This window comes from Micropterus dolomieu, linkage group LG08, assembly GCF_021292245.1.
Source record: "Micropterus dolomieu isolate WLL.071019.BEF.003 ecotype Adirondacks linkage group LG08, ASM2129224v1, whole genome shotgun sequence".
Taxonomy (NCBI): Eukaryota; Metazoa; Chordata; class Actinopteri; order Centrarchiformes; family Centrarchidae; genus Micropterus; species Micropterus dolomieu.
Genome location: NC_060157.1, coordinates 1,305,299 through 1,328,761, shown reverse-complemented (window position 1 = coordinate 1,328,761; position 23,463 = coordinate 1,305,299). Strand labels below are relative to the sequence as shown.

General features: G+C 46.6%; 1 protein-coding gene across 1 annotated transcript in view; it reads right to left on the bottom strand.

Moving 5' to 3' along the window:
- Positions 1 to 3,530: 3,530 nt before the first annotated feature.
- fgd1 (FYVE, RhoGEF and PH domain containing 1) overlaps positions 3,531 to 23,463 on the bottom strand; it is a 24,217-nt gene continuing 4,284 nt past the window's right edge. Inside the window, 17 exon segments of the mRNA XM_046056906.1 lie at positions 3,531 to 4,659; positions 6,064 to 6,210; positions 6,364 to 6,522; positions 6,826 to 6,954; positions 7,896 to 7,997; positions 8,167 to 8,197; positions 8,925 to 9,004; positions 9,107 to 9,199; positions 9,285 to 9,431; positions 11,263 to 11,321; positions 13,144 to 13,282; positions 13,377 to 13,533; positions 13,617 to 13,765; positions 14,862 to 14,951; positions 15,134 to 15,850; positions 15,954 to 16,156; positions 16,234 to 16,536. Of these exon segments, the coding sequence (XP_045912862.1) occupies positions 4,384 to 4,659; positions 6,064 to 6,210; positions 6,364 to 6,522; positions 6,826 to 6,954; positions 7,896 to 7,997; positions 8,167 to 8,197; positions 8,925 to 9,004; positions 9,107 to 9,199; positions 9,285 to 9,431; positions 11,263 to 11,321; positions 13,144 to 13,282; positions 13,377 to 13,533; positions 13,617 to 13,765; positions 14,862 to 14,951; positions 15,134 to 15,850; positions 15,954 to 16,156; positions 16,234 to 16,536 (2,981 nt within the window). The 3' untranslated portion in view covers positions 3,531 to 4,383.

Genomic DNA, 23,463 nt, shown 5'->3' with positions numbered 1-23,463 from the left:
TGCTTGGTTAGGTTTAGTAACCAAAACTTCTTGGTCAGGTTTAGGATCCAAAACTACTTGGTCAGGTTTACGAACCAAAACTGCTTGGTTAGGTTTAGGAACCAAAACTTCTTGGTTAGGTTTAAGCACCAAAACCACTTGGTTAGGTTTAGGATCCAAAACTACTTAGTCAGGTTTACGAACCAAAACTACTTGGTTAGGCTTATGAATCAAAACCACTTGGTCAGGTTTAGGAACCAAAACCACTTGCTCAGGTTTAGGAACCAAAACTGCTTGCTCAGGTTTAGGAACCAAAACTGCTTGGTCAGGTTTAAGCATCAAAACCACTTGGTTAGGTTTAGGAACCAAAACCACTTGCTCAGGTTTAGGAACCAAAACTGCTTGGTCAGGTTTAAGCATCAAAACCACTTGGTTAGGTTTAGGATCCAAAACTACTTGGTCAGGTTTACGAACCAAAACTACTTTGTTAGGTTAGGGTTATTTATACTAGGCCTTCATTTAGCGTGGACCTATGGCACCAGATGCCGAAGGACATGACAGAACATAGGTACTTGACACCCTGGGAATGGGACCATCTGAGAAGCTAAGCAGTGCTAGCCTGCTGTGGCTTTGAACAGAATCACTGTGGTCCTGTATCAGGACCGGACAGAGAGATCCATCTGTAACATCTGACTCTGGAGAACACAGAGAGAAAGAGAATGTACTAAAATGTCACGTTGTTCCCTGAACCTTCACCTTGTTAGCCGTTAATCTAAACTGCCAACATGGCCGCCGCTGAAACCCAAACTGTCTGTTTGGCTCTGGCTGTGTGGAGGTCTGCAGAGTGTGGAGGAACAGCGAGCGTTAACCTTTAACCTTTACGTAGTCACATGACCAAGGGGTCACAGGAGAATAAATTATATTTACAAAAACATTTTACTCTTTGTTTTCTTCTTCTTGCATCAACTTGCATCAAGCAAACATCAAATACAACCCAGACTCATAAACACGGAAATATCCAACAACAAGTCTGTCTTTTCAGTTCATCATAGCATCAGATAGATTCATCAGAATAACAGTAATATTAATAATATTCGCTTTTTTCACTATCAAAACACTTTTGTCCAAAAGGTGTTTATAGAGACGGCGAGAGAAATACTGTACCACTGGAAGTAAAGATGATAAAAACATCTAAAGTCTTTTTTTTCTTTTGGGTTCAGGTCACATCGGCTCTGTCTAATTGCTGGACTCATTTCCAACATCCAGCACACAGAGTCCATCTGACGTGAAGAGGTTCAGTGTTCATCCTGAACTCAGCGGAGACGTGAAGGTTTACAGTCCAGTCCGGTTTCTGGTTCCTTCATGTCGCCGTCCGTCTTAAAAATACTCCTTCGAACTTTTTACATCCAACTCGGGGGGGGGGTCATCATCTGGGACTGGAACCATCAGAGTCCTGCAGAAGCCTCATATCTCACAGGGGATCAGGGCTGCAACTGGTTTATTATTTATTTATTTTGTTAAGTATTTTCTAAATTAATCACGTAGTCGTCTGACAGTCCGAGGTGACGTCCAAAGCGCTAATTCAGTTTACTGTTACAGACCAGCAGTTTAACCTGATTCATTTTCTGTCAGTCAACTAATCTATTAATCAACTGATCATTTCAGGTCTACCTGTGTCAATTTCCCAGCTCACAGTTTATGACCTTATATGGAAGCTAATTTTAGCCTGAACAAGTTTTAGAGGTTCACAGTTTCCAAAAGTTTGTTCAAAATAATGACACACTAAGTTAATTTTGACTTTTTATGTCACAAGTTTGAGACACTTACTGAAATGTTATGAAATTGAAGGTCAAAATGATAAAATATTGACATCTTAAATTACAGTTATCAGAAATTAAACATTTGTGTCCTTCAAAAGGTGGAGTAAGCGATTCTTGAGAAATCCAACACCACATACGCAGCGAACGACACAGCAAGTGACCTAGCTAACGTTAGCTAGGTTGTGGGTTAGCAAATTGTCACTACAGCTGCTGCTGCAAACATAAAGCTAAAATGAAGAGAGGACGAGACGGTCAGCACAGCAGCTCCAGACAGCGACGCTCACAGCTCTCCTGCTGCTATAGCCAACAACACAACAACCGCTGATTTATTCCCTCAGTAAACACTTTCCTGATGAGTTTATGGTCTCAGTCGCTGGTTTCAAGTCTTCTTCAACACAGCATGATGTTCATTTAGTAAATATTGTGACCAAAGATGTGTTTTGGATTAGAATCGCTGACCCCATCTTTAAATGAAAATTGTAGAGCGATAAATAAGTAAAAATATGAGGTGAGATTTTATTGTTTTTACTTTTAATTGAAAATTTTAATCAAAATTATTAGAATGTCAATATCTTGATTTATTGGAGTATTTTTGTCCTAACTTTTCATCTTCCAAACATCAACCGTGAACTGGGAGGACGTTTGGGGATTTGGGGCGTTATGACAAAGAGGAATGTATCTTAAATTAATAAAGTAAGCAACAGAAAATTAATCGACTGCAATTCTCTATTAAAAAACTTCAAATATCACCTCACCATGTTTGACAAAGAAATATGAATAATATATATATTAATAGAAACATGTAATATGTTAATAATGTGTAGATAAACTGAGAAAAATAAAACCGTGAGTGTTTGAGTGAGAATTCTTCAGGACCGCGATGAACCGCCTCAGGGATTTTATAAAAACCTGCAGTACCTGAGTCCACCACAATAGGACAGCAAGGCTGCAGGTAAAAGGAGCACACGCCTCAGAGCAGAGGCTGCTGGGAAACGTAGTCCAGACAGGAGATTTGATTGGCAGGCACCAGCCAGCAGCAGCAAGGTCACTGAGGGGGGAGTTTAAAAACTAAATAGTTTTGTCTTCGGGGGAAATTTGGGATTAAAAAGTCTTTTAAGTGCATTTAAAGAGGACACATCAGTCTTTTTCTTCTTTCATGTTTTAAAAACCTCCTTTCAACAGTCTGACAGTTTATATCGACTTCCTGTTTGAGTTCAGGAAACCCGCACCGCTAAACTTATTTTTTAAAAACAGAAGAATTCCTTTAATCTGTGGTTTACTGTGGGTCATTTGAAGATCCATCAACATTTGGCCGTGAGTTTCTGTGCTCATTAATCTGTCTTCACACTTTCCTGATGAGTTTCTGGTCTCAGTCGCTAGTTTCAAGTCTTCTTCAACACAGCATGATGTTCATTTAGTAAATTATGGTCCCATTTAGAGGAACAGAGACCAGCAAGCAGGGGAGGCTTTAGGGCGGGGCTACAAGCTGATTGGCGACCTGTCAATCAGGATAGAGGCGACTCGTATCCGCTGCTCTGTGTAAATTTAACCAGCGCCGCTGAAAAAGCTCATCAGGAGTCGGCTGCTCATTTTTCAGTAAGTATGTTTTGTTCTAAGCCTGTTTGTCGCTAGCTAAAATTAGCATCCCAGCTAATATCACAGTTATTGTGAATTACAGATGCAACATGCTAACCAAGCTAGCTAGCTCCACCATCTCGTCCAAATATGGTCACATCCGGTTCCAAAAAAAACAAGATGGCGACGGCCAAACTGCCAAACTGGAGGCTTCAAAACGGTAGTCCACCGACCGACAGGTGATGTCACGGCGGCTACGTCCACTTCTTTTATACAAGCTTTGGTTAGAGGTGAATCCTCCACAGCCCACATGAACAGAACCACGTCCTTTACTCTCTGCAAACATGCTACTTGCTGTATTCGCTGTAAACGTCAGACGTAAACTATGAGGTGCAGAATTGTCCAATAAGAACATGATTCACAGGGATTCTGGGCTGGATTATACTAACTAGACTAACTGTGTCCTGGTAGAGTCCAGTTTTCCTGGTCTGTAAGTAACTCCATCCCGTCTCTCACCACCAGGTTTCTCTCTCAGGAACTGGATCTGGAGTGTGCGCTGCGTTATTGATCCTCACACGATTACAAAAGTAGTTAAGGGGGACACGGCAGAATAAATGTGATCGGCGTTTGACTGTATATCACTTTTAAATTATGGATCAGTTTTCTGAATATGAGGTCACAGTTCTGGCAGCTGAGGCTTGTGGGTACTGTAGTGTTACACCTTCCAGACTGAGGAGAGTCAAAACGGCGTGGCACTGTGTTCTGATGTTACTGTTAAAAAAAAGAAGTTAGAGAGGCTCCGCCCACCTTGCTGTGATGTAGGACAGGTGAAAAAAAAAAGGAATCATGCAGACGAACGACGCAACTTTAAATACACAGAGAGCTCAGAGTGTGTGTGTGTGTGTGTGTGTGTTAAATATATGACTGTATGTACTGGTTTTGTTCTGGTTTCCAAAAGGGATTAATATTTTAAAAGACCATCATCGCCATCCTTCCTCGTCCAATAGAATCACGTGTTGTCGCCCTCTGCTGCAGCCGCCAGCTCTTCCCCCTCCTCCTCCAGGCTCTCCACAATTGGCCGGTGGACCTGATGCTCCTCCCCCCTCCCGGCCCTCGACAGAACGTCCATCCATCTGCGCTGTAGCTCCTCCCCGTCAGCGCTGAAGTACAGAGTCAGGTGACTCTGAGAGATCTTGAAGGCGTGGCGTCGCTCCAGGCGGTCACATGACTCGGGAAGGAGGACCTCGAAGCCAATCAGCGGCACGCTGCGCTGCGCCTTCACGTCCTGGTGGGGAAATAATAAATACCGTCAGAGTGCATCATGGGTATTCTACCATGGCCATTGTGATTGGTTTGTTTGTAGTCGTATTCTGACTGGTCAGTTTGTAGTTGTATTCTGATTGGTTGTTTTTTTGTAGTCATATTCTGATTGGTCGGTTTGTAGTCATATTGTGGGTGGTTGGTTTGTGGCTGTATTCTGATTGGTCGGTTTGTAATCGTATTCTGATTGGTTGTTTTTTTGTAGTCATATTCTGATTGGTCGGTTTGTAGTCATATTCTGGTTGGTTTGTTTGTAGTCGTATTCTGATTGGTCGGTTTGTAATCATATTCTGTTTGGTTGGTTTGTAATCGTATTCTGATTGGTCGGTTTGTAATCATATTCTGATTGGTCGGTTTGTAATCATATTCTGATTGTTTTGTAATCGTATTCTGATTGGTCGGTTTGTAGTCATATTGTGGGTGGTTGGTTTGTAGTCATATTCTGATTGGTCGGTTTGTAGTCATATTGTGGTTGGTTGGTTTGTAATATTCTGATTGTTTTGTAATCGTATTCTGATTGGTCGGTTTGTAGTCATATTGTGGGTGGTTGGTTTGTAGTCGTATTCTGATTGGTCGGTTTGTAGTCATATTCTGGTTGGTTGGTTTGTGGCTCTATTCTGATTGGTCAGTTTGTAGTCATATTGTGGTTGGTTGGTTTGTAGTCATATTCTGATTGATCGGTTTGTAGTCATATTGTGGTTGGTTGGTTTGTAATATTCTGATTGTTTTGTAATCGTATTCTGATTGGTCGGTTTGTAGTCATATTGTGGGTGGTTGGTTTGTAGTCATATTCTGATTGGTCGGTTTGTAGTCATATTGTGGTTGGTTGGTTTGTAATATTCTGATTGTTTTGTAATCGTATTCTGATTGGTCGGTTTGTAGTCATATTGTGGGTGGTTGGTTTGTAGTCGTATTCTGATTCTTCGGTTTGTAGTCATATTCTGGTTGGTTGGTTTGTGGCTGTATTCTGATTGGTCGGTTTGTTGTCCTATTCTGGTTGGTTGGTTTGTAGTCGTATTCTGATTGGTCGGTTTGTTGTCCTATTCTGGTTGGTTGGTTTGTAGTCGTATTCTGATTGGTTGTTTGTGGCTGTATTCTGATTGGTCGGTTTGTTGTCCTATTCTGGTTGGTTGGTTTGTAGTCATATTCTGATTGGTCGGTTTGTGGCTGTATTCTAATTGGTCTGTCAGACCAAGACTTTTCCTAGCTGGTGCTGACAGACCAAACTGCAGCGCTGAAACACAACAGTGTTGTCTGTTGGTGGCTGTAATGACCACTGCAGCCTGTGGGGGGCGGTAGCGCTGTTACTAACAGACTGCAGTGTTCCTGCATGTGTCCATGTGTCCTCCAGCTGCTGTACAGTGATCACCTGTGGGGCTCCGTAGATGTACAGCACCAGCGGCTCATTGTCAGGGATGACGAACCAGGCCTTCTGCCAGCCCCGCCCGCTGCCTTTCTCCATGTGGTGAAGAAAACTACAAATCACACTGTTCTCTGCCGCCAGGGAGGCCTGTTTCTATGGTAACAAGAGACAGAGATAAAGAGAGCATCAGTTTTCTGCAAGACGCAACCTTAAAATGAGAAAAGTCAAGAGAAAATGTTGTTGTTCTGGGAATATCAGCATGTAATACACAGAGACATGGTGATGTCACAGTGATGTCACACTAACCTCCAGGATGGAGCGCCTCCTGTGGGAGCTGCTGGTCAGCGTGTTGGGCGAGGGCGACACTCCCACCAGCATGGCGTAGCAGTCGACGCAAACGCGGTTGGTTCGGTTGTTGTCGTACGACAGGCGAGCGCGGAACTCTGAACATTTCCCACAAACCACCTGGATTGAACACAAACAGTCAGTCAGCGGAACAAAACACTCAAGTAAAAGACACATGACGCTCCTGGATTCTTATTTCTGTCCTGTGAACATGTTGAAGCTGAAGTTTCTGCGGTTTCATCAAAGCATTTAAGGGTTTTGTTGGATATTAGGAAGATGTTTGTACTGTGGGTTGCTAACGTCCTGTTAGCTCTCTCAGCTGCTGTAAACTGACAACACTGTTGGTTTGGTATGTGTTGTGAAGCCGACCCCGATCCGTCCCCCGGCTGTACAGAGACAAATGTTCAGATAAGGTGAACGTACGTGTCCGCAGGCTTTACAGTGATGGCGTCTCTTGGTGATGGAGTTGAACGGCTCCTGACACTTCATACACAGCGTGACTTCCTTCTCTCGGATCGGAGTCGGCGCTCTCTTTCCGAGCTCCACGCAACTCTGGAACAGAGCGACGAGGATGAAGAGTTAGAACTGACCTTTTCTGCAGCTGAAGGTCCACAGGTTGGACAGAACTGTCTTTGTAATAGTGGTCTGTAGGGGGCGTGTTTGTGTTGCCGTACTACAGTTATCCATTAGCTAACTCTGAGACACTGAAACCCCATGTCCTGATAACAATATTAGAAATTGTACTCGTACATAAAGCTTACAAAGTAACTGGACCTTATATTCCCCATGTGACTACTGGGACAGCATTTTTTGAAACTGGTCCAGTATTGAGTGAGCATGCTGCAAAGTTCCCCACCAAACAGCTTGTCTTTGTCGCTGACAGGCTCAGATTGATTTTACAAGTCTTTGGCAGCATTAAGGAAAGGATCCCTAAAGACAGACACCTTTTTTAAAGATCCTTTTTGTTTAACCAGATAATGCTGCTATACTGCTCTCGTCAAAGCCACCAGACTCCATTGATAAAAACATTAATTTTACCTCTCTGGTCTACCGCTGCCTCGTTTGGTTAGTTTGTGTTGTGACTTTAGCTTTTTTTTACCCTTTAAAACAACAAAGTCTCACAATAACACAAACCAACCGAAGCAGCTTTAGAGCAGCAACTCCCGTGTTCTGCGAGGTAAAATTACAGTTTTTAAATCAGTGGGGTCTGGTGGCTTTGACAAGCGCGATACACCGACTGTACCGATCTCATCTGTTCAAAGCTGGAAGATGTGGAACTGAAATGATGAAGGATGTTCGTGGTGAAAGAGGTCAAATGAACACCAACAATACAAACTTGTAGCGTTTAGTTTCTGTAGCAGAGACGAGTGAATCTGTTTTTGGGAGACGTCTCTCACTCTTAGGAAGGTTCGTCAGTTAGATTCTAAGATAATCTGAGTCTGAAGGCGCTTTTGGGAAACGGGACTGTGAACAGTTATTAGTGTGCGAGTTACCGGGGAGTGAGGCGGCGTGGACTCGTCGTCTCGCAGTGAACAGTTCAGATGTCTGAAGCTCTCCATCGTCTGCTCGTGTCTCTGGATGGTCGCCTGGATGGCCTGACGACACACAAACACAAACACACACACGGCTGATGAATGTGTTCTGAAATGTGCTGTGTTGCACCTGTGACCACACCCGGCAGGGATGACGTCACTGCAGCCAGGTGAGACGTTAAACCACTGGAGGTCAACCAAAAAGCAGACCCTGAGTGTCGCCTGGTGTTACCTGTATCCAGTCTTTCTTGTCCTCCTCCGTCCTGCAGAGACACAATCACAGAGAAACCAGTCAAAAAAACAACATGTCTGTGGGGAGGACTGGTTTCCACTAACATGCACCTCAATACTGGAATCAGCTGCAAAACAAATACAAGTTCTGTCGGATTCACGATTTCAGCCTGACCCGGTAGACGTGGATCAAACAGACAACCGACGTCCTGCCTGTCAGAATATTTCCACAGTGAGAGGAATCTGGTGCTGCGAGGTGGAACTGTGAAACAGAAGAAAGCTCCCCGTCTTCTTTTAAGCTTTTCTGAACACCAGCGTCACAGGCTCCGCCTTAATCTATGATTCTATAAGAATCTGACATGGTGGCGACCTACCAATCAGGATAGAGGCGACTCGTATCTGCTGCTCTGTGTAAATTTAACCAGCGCCGCTGAAAAAGCTCATCAGGAGTCGGCTGCTCATTTTTCAGAAAGTACGTTTAGTTTTAAGCCTGTTTTGTCGCTAGCTAAAATTAGCATCCCAGCTAATATCACAGTTAACGTTAGTTACAGATGCAGCTTGCTAACCAAGCTAACTAGCTCCTCCCTCTTGTGCTGATGGTTGCAAAAAATCAAGATGGCGACGGCCAAGATGCCAAAGTCGAGGCTTCAGAACGGCAGTCCACAAACCAACTTGTGACGTCACGGCGGCTACGTCCATTTCTTTTATACAGGCTTTGCTCTGAACAGACAGATAGACCATGGAGTCTGAACCCGGTACCTGGCCTGCAGCTCCAGGGATCTCTGTTTTCCAGACACCAGGAACGTCCTGGGAACTGCAACACTGCTGGTCTCCTTCAGCTGGACAGACAGAGAGACAGGTGGACAGACAGGAAGACCGGGTTAATCAGACCGGAGCGCCGCTCAGTAATCATTGGCGTTTATCAGCTGATGATGTCTCACCTCCATACCGTCCACATCAATGCGAGCACGGACGCCGTACTTCTGACCAATCAGACGCAGCTTCGGGACACAGTACAGCAACCTGTCATTAAACTGCAGAGACAGACGGGTGTTACTTTCTTCTGCATCTCAGGCTGCATTATAAATCCAGCAGAACAGAGTAGAAGACAGCGAGTACCAGTATGAGGTATCGGTCCTGCGTGGTCCCGTTCTTATTGGACAGTTTCAGGATGTGTCCTTCTTTAATGAGCTCGTTTGTGGGGTTAACGATGTCTTCTTCTCCTCCCAACAACTCGTACACCTTCAGCAACTTCCTCATTCGCTCCTGACAGAGAGACAGGTAGAGACAGAGACAGGTAGAGTCAGAGACAGGTAGAGACAGAGAGACAGGTAGAGACAGAGAGACAGGTAGAGACAGAGACAGGTAGAGACAGGTAGAGACAGAGACAGGTAGAGACAGGTAGAGACAGAGACAGGTAGAGACAGAGAGACAGGTAGAGACAGAGACAGGTAGAGTCAGAGAGACAGGTAGAGACAGAGACACAGGTAGAGACAGAGACAGGTAGAGACAGAGAGACAGGTAGAGTCAGAGAGACAGGTAGAGACAGAGACAGGTAGAGACAGAGAGACAGGTAGAGACAGAGACAGGTAGAGACAGAGAGAGACAGAGAGACAGGTAGAGACAGAGAGACAGAGACAGGTAGAGACAGAGAGACAGGTAGAGACAGAGAGACAGGTAGAGACAGGTAGAGACAGAGAGACAGGTAGAGACAGAGAGACAGGTAGAGACAGAGACAGGTAGAGACAGGTAGAGACAGAGACAGGTAGAGACAGAGAGACAGGTAGAGACAGAGACAGGTAGAGACAGAGAGACAGGTAGAGACAGAGACAGGTAGAGACAGGTAGAGACAGAGACAGGTAGAGTCAGAGACAGGTAGAGTCAGAGACAGGTAGAGACAGAGAGACAGGTAGAGACAGAGACAGGTAGAGACAGAGAGACAGGTAGAGACAGAGAGAGACAGAGAGACAGGTAGAGACAGAGAGACAGGTAGAGACAGGTAGAGACAGAGAGACAGGTAGAGACAGAGAGACAGGTAGAGACAGAGAGACAGGTAGAGACAGAGACAGGTAGAGACAGAGAGACAGGTAGAGACAGAGACAGGTAGAGACAGAGAGACAGGGAGTCAATGCAGCTAAGCAGTTTGGGTCAATGTAAATTTACCCAGAAAACGTAGCAAGGCTAAAACTGAACAACTTTGAGAAACAGATGAATTTAGTTTCTCAAAACTAAAAGATGACGCCTGGCAGAGACCTTAGGGTTCGGTTCTCCGGGAGAGACCTTAGGGTTCGGTTCTTCAAAAGAGACCTTGGGGTTCGGTTCTTCAAAAGAGACCTTGGGGTTCGGTTCTTCAACAGAGACCTTGGGGTTCGGTTCTCCGGGAGAGACCTTGGGGTTTGGTTCTCCAAAAGAGACCTTAGGGTTCAGTTCTCCGGGAGAGACCTTAGGGTTCAGTTCTCCGGGAGAGACCTTGGGGTTCAGTTCTCCAAAAGAGACCTTAGGGTTCAGTTCTCCGGGAGAGACCTTAGGGTTCAGTTCTCCGGGAGAGACCTTAGGGTTCAGTTCTCCGGGAGAGACCTTAGGGTTCAGTTCTCCGGGAGAGACCTTAGGGTTCAGTTCTCCAAAAGAGACCTTAGGGTTCAGTTCTCCGGGAGAGACCTTAGGATTCAGTTCTCCAAAAGAGACCTTAGGGTTCAGTTCTCCGGGAGAGACCTGGGATTCGGTTCCCATGTTCTTAACCAGATTGTGGCTGGGACCTTTATCTGTCAGCCATCTCAAGACCCCAAAGTTTTGACCTTTGACTTAACTGTCCCTGAAGCAGGAGGAAGGAAAAACTGGAAAAACGGTGATGAAATAAATATGAAATCACGACTGTTACTAACAATCTGCAGTAATGTTGCTGAGGAGGATGAGAGGTTCACCCAGCGGAGGAGAAACATGAGGCAGTTAAACACAAACACATGAAGCAGCCGTTCAGACAGTTAACGAGTCACACGTGTCTGACGGTGTGTGATGTGGTCTGAACCGCGGCGGGAGACGAAGACCGTGGTGATTGCGGCTGAGAGCTCTGGGTGTTGGCTGTGTGAAAGTTTCTTACCATCTTCCTGATTGCAGCGTTGGAGTGTTCTGCGGCCGTGGCGATCAGCTCCAGAGACTCTGCACAGAGAAACGTGATGTTCACATGATTCAAGTTTACCTTATTTGTCCCTAGGGAAAATTGTCTTAGACATAAAAGGACATAAAAGAGATTATCGTGCAAACCAAACCGATCACTTTCATTCCTGTGTGGACCAGTCTAATAATCTGTGATTTTAACTTACCTGATACATTACCAAGCGATTCTGTCACGTACTACACTCTCTGTCACAGAACGGTAAAATAACATCAGTGACATCCCAAACGCATTGGGCCAGATTTCCTAAAGGTCTGCGTGAGTAAAAACGTGTGCAAACTCGATATCACCAGCAAATGAACACGTAAGCTGATCTACTAACGGTGTGCACGCAGAGTGACCTCTTTCAAAAGATAGCAGCTGTTGTTCATTTATTACTTTTGCCTTAATGAATATGCAGTTTGGGGCGCTTCAGTTTTATTGTGCAAAGTAATGGGAGGGTAACCTGCAAACACATTTATTTACTACACGCAGTGTAATCTAACAAGCCTAAAAGCATTTTCATGTGAGTGCAACAGCATCTGTATTTAATACGTTTGAAAGGAAGGTGCAAACCAAGTGTTTCAGAGATGGCTGCTGTTATCGATGCGAGAAGGAGACACAGGCGTAATGAAAGAAGACGTAGAGAAATTAACTATATTAGATATTATTATTCTATATCCAATAAATAGAAATACAATTATTTTAATTTATTTATTTGATGAACTTTATGAATAGAATAGTTTTGTTGTATTTTCCTTTAGCTTTGGCCAAACTGTTGTTTTAACATTCATGCCACTAAATCAAATTTGGTTTCAGACCAAATAGAGAAGCCTACACCACTGAAGAAGAAGAAAATAGTGGACCAACACAGCGGACCATAGAACATAAGTGACGCAGACACCAACGAACAAGAATCAATGCTCCCGGCGGCACGTAGCCTACGCTGTCGGCGTGTGGACTCGAGGCAGAAGGATAAACTGGCCTTTACCGGCATCACTCAATGCCATGCCACGCTTCTTCACTGAGGCGACATCCACAACAGAGTTGATCTCAGTTTATATTAAAACGACAGAAAATGCACATCATGTGACCGTTCACGTACACTGAGCATGTGCGTGCCGGACGGGAAGCAGAATGTTTGCTCCGCAGCTGCAGAAGAAAGTTCTACTGGAGAGAAATGAAGAGCAGCGATGGAGAAGAACCACAGCAGAGATTCCTCTGCGTGGAGCGACGGCGAGGAGGAACTGTTACTGAGAGGAAGACGGGAGGACGGAGAGGCTGTGGCGGCGGGAAACAAACTGGGAGTCGACGCAAAGTAAATACGGAGACACGCAGAGTACAAAGTATTTTAATACCAAAACTAAAACTCTGTCAGCAGAATCGTGTTTCTGCTTTGACTGACGGATAAGAGCCAATCAGGAAGCCGAACGTGAGCGTCATCGTTTCCACGTGTCAGCACTAACACGCCGCAGCGGAGTTTAAAACCAGAACAAGGTCAGCAGCATTTTCACACTTCAACGTTTCGGTCTGGACGGGAGGAAACGCAGTAGAAGGTCTGAGTGTTAAACGAAGACGTAGGAGTGTGGGTGGAGCCTGAGACACGTGGACCTGATCAGCTGCCTGCGTGGCTCTTTCAACACTGATTAAACTGGATTCTGGGTCCAGAATCTCTGCAGAGCACGCATGTGCTGTTAGACGCTGGTGGTTTACATATAATCAGTGATCGGTTTCTGTGAAGAACCAGATTCCAGGTTGTTGTGTCGAGCGGTGTTTATACGTGTCCGTCTCTCTGCCCCGGTGTTCCTGGGTGTTTGTTTTACGTACTCTGGGCGTCCCTGTAGTCCGGCGCATCCTCTGGCAGGCGGTGCAGATAATCTTTGAGCAGCAGCTCGTAGCGAGGAATCCTCTGAACCGGCTCCAGCATGTGATGCTGCAGGGTCAAGTTCCCGCAACGCTCCTCCCTCTGCACAAAGACAACAACACAAACATTACAACCCGGACAGACGAGACAACAGCCAGACGACGGACTGAGAGCAGCAGCGGATCTGGATCTGGACCTGGATCTCCTGGATGATGGTCTTGAACTGAGCTGATCTCTCCATCCAGGTGTTCACCAGCTCCATGGCTCGGTCAAAGTTCTTCACGTACTCGCCGTACATCTTCAGGAAGGGAGCCAGCTTCTGCAGGATGTCCCCGATCCGTGGGTTCAAGTCCCTGCAGACACAACAGGAGTCAAAGCAAGTCCTAAAGAAGGAGAACCAGCAGGAGGAGGAGAAGAGGAGGAGCGACGGCCTCACCACTCCTCCATCCGTTTCTGCAGCGCCGGCAGCAGGAACTGCTGATGGAAACAGTAGATGGAGCAGATGTTGGAGAAGATTCCCTGAACGACGTCGCAGGGGAAGGAGGAGCGAGACCGAGCCTCCTCCAGGAGCCGGGCACAGAACACCTGCAGGAGGAGAAACAAACAGGAAGTCGGTCAGGTCCTGCAGGGACAAACTCGGTCTGAGGTTCTCTGTGAAGAGCTTTTTAAAGGTGCTGTATTTATCTTGAGTAAAAAGACTTCAGCACATGGAAGTGACAGACCGTGAGCCTCAGTCATCGTTTCCTCCTTCATATGTAAACCTCTCGCATGCAAGAGACCCGGAAACCCATCTGTGAATTTAATGGTTAGCATCGTGAACACAGCTGCAGAAATCTGTAACACAACGCCGTCAATGTCGGAGACCCACTTTCAAAAAAGTTATTAGCCAGCATGTAAGGAGCCTATTTATTATGGATAGCTTTGTAAAAGTTTGAAAACAGCTGGGATGTCGTGGTTAGCACGCCGTAAACTATAGCTACAATATCCACTGCACCCTGTTTCCCCTCTGATGTCCTCCGGCTGCTCTGCCTCAACTCTGTGAAGTTTACTGATGGATAGATAGCTACTCTTTGCCAACGCTACGGTAACCGCTAGCTGCTGCTAAAGCTAGCTGCTGCTAAAGCTAGGTGCTGTTATCAGCCGGCTCTGAACCAGCGGTCCAAAGCTTCTGTGCTAATGTTAGAGGTGTAAACACCAACCCAGCCCTCGGAGCAGCAAGCTTCCAGTCCCTGCAGAATCAGCAACAGAAAGGCTAGCTGCACGGCTAACAGAGCAGCTAGCAGCAGCTGCTGTTAGCAGTAGTTAGCGGCAACAGTAACCGGAGGACATCAGAGGGGAAACGGGACAAAATTTTCCTCATCAACTCTGATGCAGTTTCAGTAAAACCAGAGAATAAAGTTAGAAAGTTGTGTTTTTGTGCAGTAATCAGTGAGAGCTCGTCTCAGGCCTTGATTCAGCGCTGTGCGGCTAAGCCCCGCCCCTCTGCTGTGCTCGGGTAAGTTGGCCAATCAAGAGACAGGAGGCTGAAAAGAGGAGCTGAAGCAACGATGAGAAAAATGTTTTTTAAACATTAAAGCATGGAAACATTTTCTCGAAGAAACCCTCAACACAAGAATGAAAATGAGGATTCTACGGCACCTTCTGGTTCTGGAGAAGCAGGGGCGGAGCTCAAGCGACTCACCTGGTCCAGGAGGTGGAGCTTAGAGACGTAGGCGGTCTCCGTGTGCAGCAGCTCGTTGGCGATGTTGAAGACTCTCTGCTGGACAGACAGCTGGACAGAGAGACAGAATGTTGATTCATTAAAGACGTGTTTGATGAGAGGCGTCACCTGTCGGATGCGTACAGGTGTGAGCGCTACGCTGTACGTAAGATATGTGATTGGGTGTTCTGTGTCATGTGACCTCCTGACTGCAGGTGGCGCTGATGAGACCTTTGTGTCGCTACCTGTCTCACCTCAACAGAGTCTTGTCTGTCTGTCTTGGGGGGGGGCAGTACCAGCGTAAGCTCCGCCTCCTCCTCCTCCAGGTCACTGTCTCCTTCTTCAGAGAACTCCCTCCTCCTTCTGACTCCGCCCCGCGCCTCCTCCCCCTCCCCCTCCCCTGCGTATGAGGACGAGCTGGAGAGGCGGGGCAGGAGGGCGGGGCTGCAGGGGTAAGCCACGCCCCCATCGTCCACGCCAGCAAAGCAGAGCTCCTCGCTGTGCGACGGAGAGCTGATGCTGTCGATGCCGCTGTCCCGATTGGCCAGCTTCCCGTCCGTCTGCGAAGAGGGGAGGGACAAGCGCTCCGAGGGGAGCTCTGATTGGTCGAGCAGCGGCAGCTGCTGCTGTTGCTCCCTCATCTCCACGGCAACCCCATCGTCCTCCAGGTGTTTCTCAGAGGCGCTGTAACCCGACTCCATGGAGAGACGCTTCTGATGGAGGTCATCCCGACACGCCGCGACCAGCTCTTCATCATCGTCATCGTCATCATCATGGTCATCTCCCTCCTCCCCCTCACCCGCCAGTGTGATGTCATCATGACCTTTGATCTCTGAGGGCGGCTCCTCGTCAGGAGGGGGAGGAGCAGACGGTGACGATGAAGATGGTGATGAAGGTCGGGAGGAGGAGGGGGGGTCAGGGAGGCGGGGACACAGAGCCCCCCCGGTGATGTCAGGAACCACGATGATCTGCTCATGCAGACCACAATCGCTCACTGCACGCACACACACACACACACACACAATGAAATAAAAGGCATTAACAATGACATCACTTACTCTGACCAATCACAACTCACCGCTCAAACTTCTCGATGAGTGACAGGACGCAGGTGGGGGAGGCGGTGCCGTCAGCGCGGGTTGGCGGAGTCCGGCCCCCCCGGGGGTCTGCAGGGAGGGGTCTGCAGGGCGGGGGAGGTGGGAGGGGCTTGTCTGGAGCCCGGGGGCGTGGCCTCAAAACCCCCACCTGTTGCTGAAGGTGGGGGGGCTTTGGGGGGACTGTGGACGGATCAAACTCGTTAATATTTTAAATCTAACATAAAATTAACTGTTTAAATTTAAATAAAGTTTGTTACCCTGAGGTTTCGGTCCAGGCAGCGGCGGTCTGCTCTTGCTCGGTGGTGTTATTGTGGTAGCTGGCAGCTCCGGCGGCCCCGTGTCGTTGACCAGGAGCTGCCCATTATCGGAGCCGCGGCTTTCTGTTAGCTCCGCTCCCCCACCCAGGGAGGCGGGCCCTGATGAGGAGGTGCTGGGCCCCGGGTCGGAGCTCGGCTGCTGGGGAGCGTCAGCGTCCAGCGCCCCCTGGTGGCCGCACGGGGAGCAAGACGGCTCCAGCGAAAGACTCTTAGTCAACAAGGTGGGACTGGAGGAGGAGGGACCTGGGAGGGGGGGCAACGAAGACGTGTTCACATGACATGAAGGCCACGCCCACAGACCGCCAAAACAAACAACTCGTTTTTCTATTTTCATTTTCACGTGTCGGCACTCGTGTCTTCCTCACGAACTCAAACTGGTCTGACTGCACACACCTGTGCTCAGGTAAGCAGGGACGAGATTCTGTGACAACTGAGACGACTCGATCTGCTGATGAATATCATGTGATGTGATAGAAAGCCCCGGAACTGCCACTATATGCCCTTTAGCAGAGAAAGAGAGAACTCATTGGCTGAATCCTGGTGCCTTCTGACAGCTGATTGGCTAAAACGAATCCCTATATATCCCTAGATGGAAATCAATCTTGAACTGTCTTGTCTTACTTTTACAGCTAATACAACTCCCATGATGCTTTGCATACATGCGAGGAATAATGCTGTGTTCCTTTTACCTTGGAAGTACTGGTGTAATGAATTTGACGTATCATCATCAACAGACACACATTAGTTAAATAAGCAAGGATATTGTTAGTGATTTTAGTTTAGTGAAGCCCGCTGCTGCGCAGTGCCGGGTTTTATTTTTGACCTGGAAAAAAAGGTTGTCACTGTCTAATTCACACCCTGATTCTCTGGTAAAGATTTTCATTATAAGGCGCCCGGTGACCAGAACAATCTCTTTCTTTGATCTCCATCACGTCTTTTCACTGTTTCAGGTTATCTGGATTTCACCATCTTCACACTTGTAACTTTGGGAATAAATAGCTTTTGCATTGTCTGATTTATTTGTTAATATCTTAACTTTGATTGGTTGCATTTGAAGAAATGCATTTTACATCCAATCACCCTATTTAAAAATATGTTGTTCCTGTTAATGACTGTCATTGTGTCATGTAACGCGGGGAACTGGTCTTGGTCTTGTCTCGGTCTGGGCGGTCTTGACTACAACACACTGTGTGCATGTTACTGATGCTGTCTGTCTTATTGTGTAGGGAGGTAAAGTGAATTGACCTTGAGTATCACAACTGAATATTAACGTTTCTTCCTTTTCAGTTCATTGGAACTTTCCAGTGTTTCTGTTTCACTTGTTGTCGGTCTGGTTGTGGGTGGAAGCAGCTGAGTGAGCCAACTGCTTTTGTTATGTGTCATTATGTTTGTGTGTATTCACTGTTTACTAGTTATGTCTTTGTATTATAAGTTTGTGTTCTTGGATCCCCTTGAAAATGAGATGCTGCATCTCGAGGGGCTGTTCATAATAAATTGAAATTGATAACAACGGACAAACAAAAACAATCTCACACACGTTCAGATGTTACTGGTCGATTCTGGACCTCATGGTTTACATCAGACACGCCACTCAAAGAATCCTCAGTACAACCCACTAATCACGTCAACTCGTCACACGCCTGGTCAAGACCCGTTGGCTTCAGTTTGTAACGCGCTTGGGAAACCCTGTAGCGTCACACTGAAGGTAGGTAAATGATTTTTAACAGAAAAGTCAGAGTAAGGAGGTTGTTCGTTTCCCAAGTACTTTTATTTTGACAGTGTCACCAGACGTTGCATATTTATTGCTGCTATCTTGACCACGGAGCTCTAAACGTAGAAAAATTACACTAAAGCCCTGGATACACTTGCTTTTAACTACGCGTACGCAAGATGGCTGCCAGGTGTATCCTGCGTTCTGGTTGTGCAAGTCTCCAGAAATTAACGCTACGCGTCCGCGAGATGCAGTTCAGCACATGAACCGGCAGGTCAGCGGCGACCTCCTGTTCCTCACACCACCCAAACCCTGCAGTTGGTTTGCCAACCGCCATTAAACCCAAGAGAAGAAGAAGAAGACAGCAGCAGACTTAAAAAAGGAGATTTATGGCGGGATGTTTACAGTAAAACTCCTGGAGCCAGTCTGCAATTATGATCGTTATGATGTCTCATTAAAATCACAACCTGCTCGAGTGCCGCCGCGTTTGGTTCGTTTACGATGTTCAGATTTGGTGGTTGTCGGAGGAAGATGATCCTAATGGATTCAGGTTTAATCCTCCAGGTACACACAAAGTACACAGGCAAGTATGTGAACAAAGCAGTTTGTGTCGCCGACACCGGTCTACGCCTACGAAGTCCCAGATACCTGAGGCCTTATCAAGATGGCTGCCGAGGGGCAGGACTTGCGTAAATAAGGACCTGATTTCCTGCATGTCTCAGCTCCTGACTGAACTGCAGTGAGCATTTTACAGCATCAAGAGTCTCTGATCTGCCAGCAGCTGCTACGCTGACTGAACGTCAACAAAGCGTGAAGAAGAGGGTCCTTCTGCTTCCGGTCCTGGACCGTGGCGGGCCGCAGCAAACGCTCCAAAGTTTGGCTCAGCTTCACTAACAAACTGCAGCAGCTGCAGTCAGGAGGTTCGGTGCGTTTCCTTCAACACGGCGTGAATCTGAAGGAACGTGTCACCGTAGCTGTTTCTCAATCTTTTCAATCAATTCTTGTCTGTTCTTGTGTTCTTGTGTTCTTGTGAAACGTCATCAGTCGCAGCCAAGTTACTGTTCCAATTCAAAAGTCCGCATCAAGCCAAGTACAGTCAAATACCCGGATGTGTTCTCGCTCCACTCGTTTTACCGAGCCTGCATCGGTGGTGACTTGTGTGGACTTCGGAAAGCCGGATATCCCAGGATGCATTTCGCTGCCAAAAAGCGGAAATGTCGGATGAGAAAACTCACAAGTGTAACTTATAATACTGCTGTTCTCTTGAGTTTTTAATGCGGGAATATAGTTGTTTAAACTACAAATATGTGGTTGATTTCTCAAGACAGAGCTGATTTAAAAAATTGCTACGATGTTTTCGGAGATGCGAGGTCCCGCCCGCTAACGGGTCCGGCCGTCATCAAGTGCACTGTTGGTCCAATTGCTGAATGACTGCGTGCTCCCGTTCCTGGGAGTTTGTACTCCCGAGCCGAACTTGCCAAGTCCGAGCTTTAAAGTACAGAAGTCTGAACTTGGCGAACTCGGTATTGCGAAACAGCCCGTGTTCAACGTGTCACGCTCTCCCAGATCCAGCTAACGCTAACAGCAGCAACGCCTCAGGTCCAAAACACAGGTGAGCCGACGTTCACCTTCTATACTGAAGGGAAACCGACGATGGCTACAGGTGAGACCCAGAGACGCCGATCTAGGACAGAGACTCCTCTCACTTTAGAGACAGGAAGGAGAGGAGGAAGGTCACCGAGCGCTGACAAGATCCGAGGTGAAGGAACCAGAACCGAGAGTCCAGAAGAACCGGATTCCATTCATAGTTTTCAGTCACGTGACATGCGCGGTAACCTGGAGGGCAAAACAACGGACCAACACCACGACTCCCCCGTCGAGTCGCCGCAAAGGCAGTCAAATTTTATTTGGATCACCTTTCACCTTAAGTAAAAGAAAGATATGACCACAAACTGCAAGTGTCGGGGCATCTCTGATCCGTATAACGTTACAGCTGCCGCCGCTCGACTGCGGTGATGTTTACTTTTACCTTCTGGGGAATCCCTCACCTGACACAGCTCAGGCTCGTCTCCTCGATTAGTAAATCCGAAAGCTCAACAACCGTCCAGAATTTTGGCAACGCAAAGAGTAACAAACTCAAAGTAACAGTGTGTCACTTGCTTATTGGTTGGCAGGCAGCGGAAATTAACATCTTTTTGCGGAGCGTTTTCCTTGGAGTGTGATGTCACGTGAAAACTATGAATCAGTTCGCAGCTGGACTGACTGGTGTTACTGGTCACTGCCGTCCTCTACGGCTCCTACCTGTGTCCTACTTAAAGAACGTGCGTCCTTCCTATTAAACTTCCCGTTTCCTGATTCATCTGTTAAACAGACGCCGATTCATCTTTTTCGGCTGATTTGTTTTCCGTAACGTTTCAGAGACGCGAGGCCAAGCGGGTCACTTTATGTTGAAAAGTGGTGGGGACATTTGAGGGTTGAGATTAATGGTGTGACCGAACACTTGGTCCACGACACATGATAATGCCCAATATTGGAGTCACGAGAACAAGACAACAAGATTCTCCAATGCTTTTTAGAAGAAATACTCATTGAAGAAAGAGGCTGTTTGAATGTGGCTCCTCCCCCATAAGATTGTGAGCATTAAACTCTTAATTTCCTGCATTCTAGAGACATTTTCTGCACCAACTTATGGTGGAAATGTCTTTGTTTATATGAAAAGGAAACAAAATTCATGTGGCCGGTGGCAACTCATAATAGGCTATAAAAATCAGATATAATGCTGTTTTCTTCTATATTTACATTGTATTTCATGTTTTCCTATTGTAACCTTTCTCATAGAACTTATATGTCTTGCAGGCTAATTTTCAGAAAACTTTTAGCAAGTGCTTTCAAAAAGTGTAAATGACACCTGTGCGCGGGGCCGAATCGTCGCACAAACACTCAGACGTGATGACGCAGGCTCGACCAGCGTTTCCTTTCTCCTCTCAGGCTGATTGATTATTTATGACAATCAGAAACCTGTGGAGACAGTTATTGATTATTGACACACGCTGCATTTTTAATGGCCGCTCAAACTAACAGGATTATTCAGGCTGTTTTCTCACAGCAGCAATCCGCACACGCTCTGTGAGACAAACGACGACTGTCGAACCCAATGACCTCTGACCTCAGCGGCAGATTGAAGACCTGATTGGTCGATGCAGCTCTGTGTCTGGAGATATTTACTCATCTATTGTGGAGATCTCTTTAAAACAATAAAACATGTTTACTCCAAAAAGAACCAACGATAATAAATAATTTAGAACAACAACAACTAATTCAATAAATCACCATTAGTCACAGTAATGGTTCGCCGAGTGTGTGTGTGTACAGATGTGAACATAATGGGAGAGGTCATGGGAAAACATCAACAGGCTAATTTAAAGCAGATGGTGTGTGTGTGTGTGTGTGTGTCGTCTATTTATACCAGTAGCCTCAGTCATTAAACTGACTTCAGTTCAGTCAGTAATTTCTCCTGTTGTCAGTGATTCTTGACTGACCGCACTACATTACCCACAATCCTTCCTGTCCTTTAAATGGAACTGCTAGAGTTCAGTGTTTTGTTTAAGTAGACAGAAGCGGACGTAGCCAGAGATGTTTTAAGAGCAGACACGCCACTTAAAGAACGCTCAATATAACTCTATACGGAAAGATGGCGGCAATCCTGCCCCTCCCACTGGAAAAGCAGCCAATCGTCTGCTTTTAAACAGGCGAGCCGGGAAACATATCTGACCTGAAGCTTCCCGCTTGGTCGAGGTAAGGTAAGGGGCTTTGCTGAAATTAGCCAAAAAGACATCGGTGCACGACACTAGCTGGCACCAACAACCTGCTGGTAACTAGTTATGTTAATGCTTATTATATCCCATTAAGATTACGCCTGTTCAAATGTAAACAGGGATATGACTTCATATACAGCCCAGTGTTTCCGAGCCCAGTGCGGCCCGCCACGGTTTCATAATGAAGAAAAACATTCTTAAAACTTCTCATTATAACATAAAAGGTCTCTAACGTTGACCTAAAATCAAAAGCGCCATGTGACTTTGTGCCCTTAATGTCTATGAAGATTCTCAGTCATCCAGGTCATAGTTATCCAACGAGGGTTAAAATGAAGGGCAACTGGACTTGGTTGAAGATACTGGAAGACGTTTCGTCCCTTATCCAAAGGACTTCTTCAGTTCTGACTGACTGGCAGGGAAACTCAGCTATTTAACCCTTAATCAGTCGGAGCATCAACAGAAACCTTCCTGCATCACTGTAACATGCAAACCCCTCCCCCTCCACACAAAAAGACACAGGTATGTTCCTCCATCCCCGTGGGGACATCTCATTGACATAATTCATTGCCGCTACCCTAACCTTAACCATCACAACTACATTCCTCACCTGTACCCTTAAACCGCCCATCAAAATGGCGTCCACAGAAAGTGTTTCTTTTTGCCAGCGACAGGCTCAGACTGTTCCACCAGCTGTCTGACAACATCATCCCTACGAGGGACTCCTGGTGACCCCCCTTTGTTTTATAAAGAGGAAACTGAAGTCTCGCTCTGAAATGTTGTGAGAGTCGAGTTGTTGCAAGAAGACGCCGGTGGAAACGAGGGAGAGGAGTTTGTTGTGTACGTAGAGGAGCTGCTTGCAAGACGTAATTCCTCTCTGCAACAACTCGCCTCTCACAGTCACTTAAACTTCAGGGATATCAATCTGTCTGGTTAGGAAGCAGAAGCGATTGTGAATCACCTGTCACCTGTTTTTGTGTAATTGACCCATCGTTAAGCCCCGCCCCCCTTAGTTACTGTTGCTAAGACTGACAGACTGTTGGCGCTGCCACTGCCTATTACTGCACTCTGAGAAAGAAGCAGACAGTTCTGCAGTTGCATTATACATTTGAAGGTTTTATTCAGGCACTCAGACTGACTCAGACTGACTCAGACTGGCTCAGACTGGTTCCTCCTGGTCCACTCTGACTCAAACTGACTCAGACTGACTCAGACTGGCTCAGACTGGTCCACTCTGACTCAAACTGTCTCAAACTGACTCAGACTGGCTCAGACTGGTTCCTCCTGGTCCACTCTGACTCAAACTGTCTCAAACTGACTCAGACTGGCTCAGACTGGTTCCTCCTGGTCCACTCTGACTCAAACTGTCTCAAACTGACTCACACTGACTCAGACTGGCTCAGACTGGTTCCTCCTGGTCCACTCTGACTCAAACTGTCTCAAACTGACTCAGACTGGCTCAGACTGGTTCCTCCTGGTCCACTCTGACTCAAACTGTCTCAAACTGACTCAGACTGGCTCAGACTGGTTCCTCCTGGTCCACTCTGACTCAAACTGTCTCAAACTGACTCAAACTGGCTCAGACTGGCTCAGACTGGTTCCTCCTGGTCCACTCTGACTCAAACTGTCTCAAACTGACTCAAACTG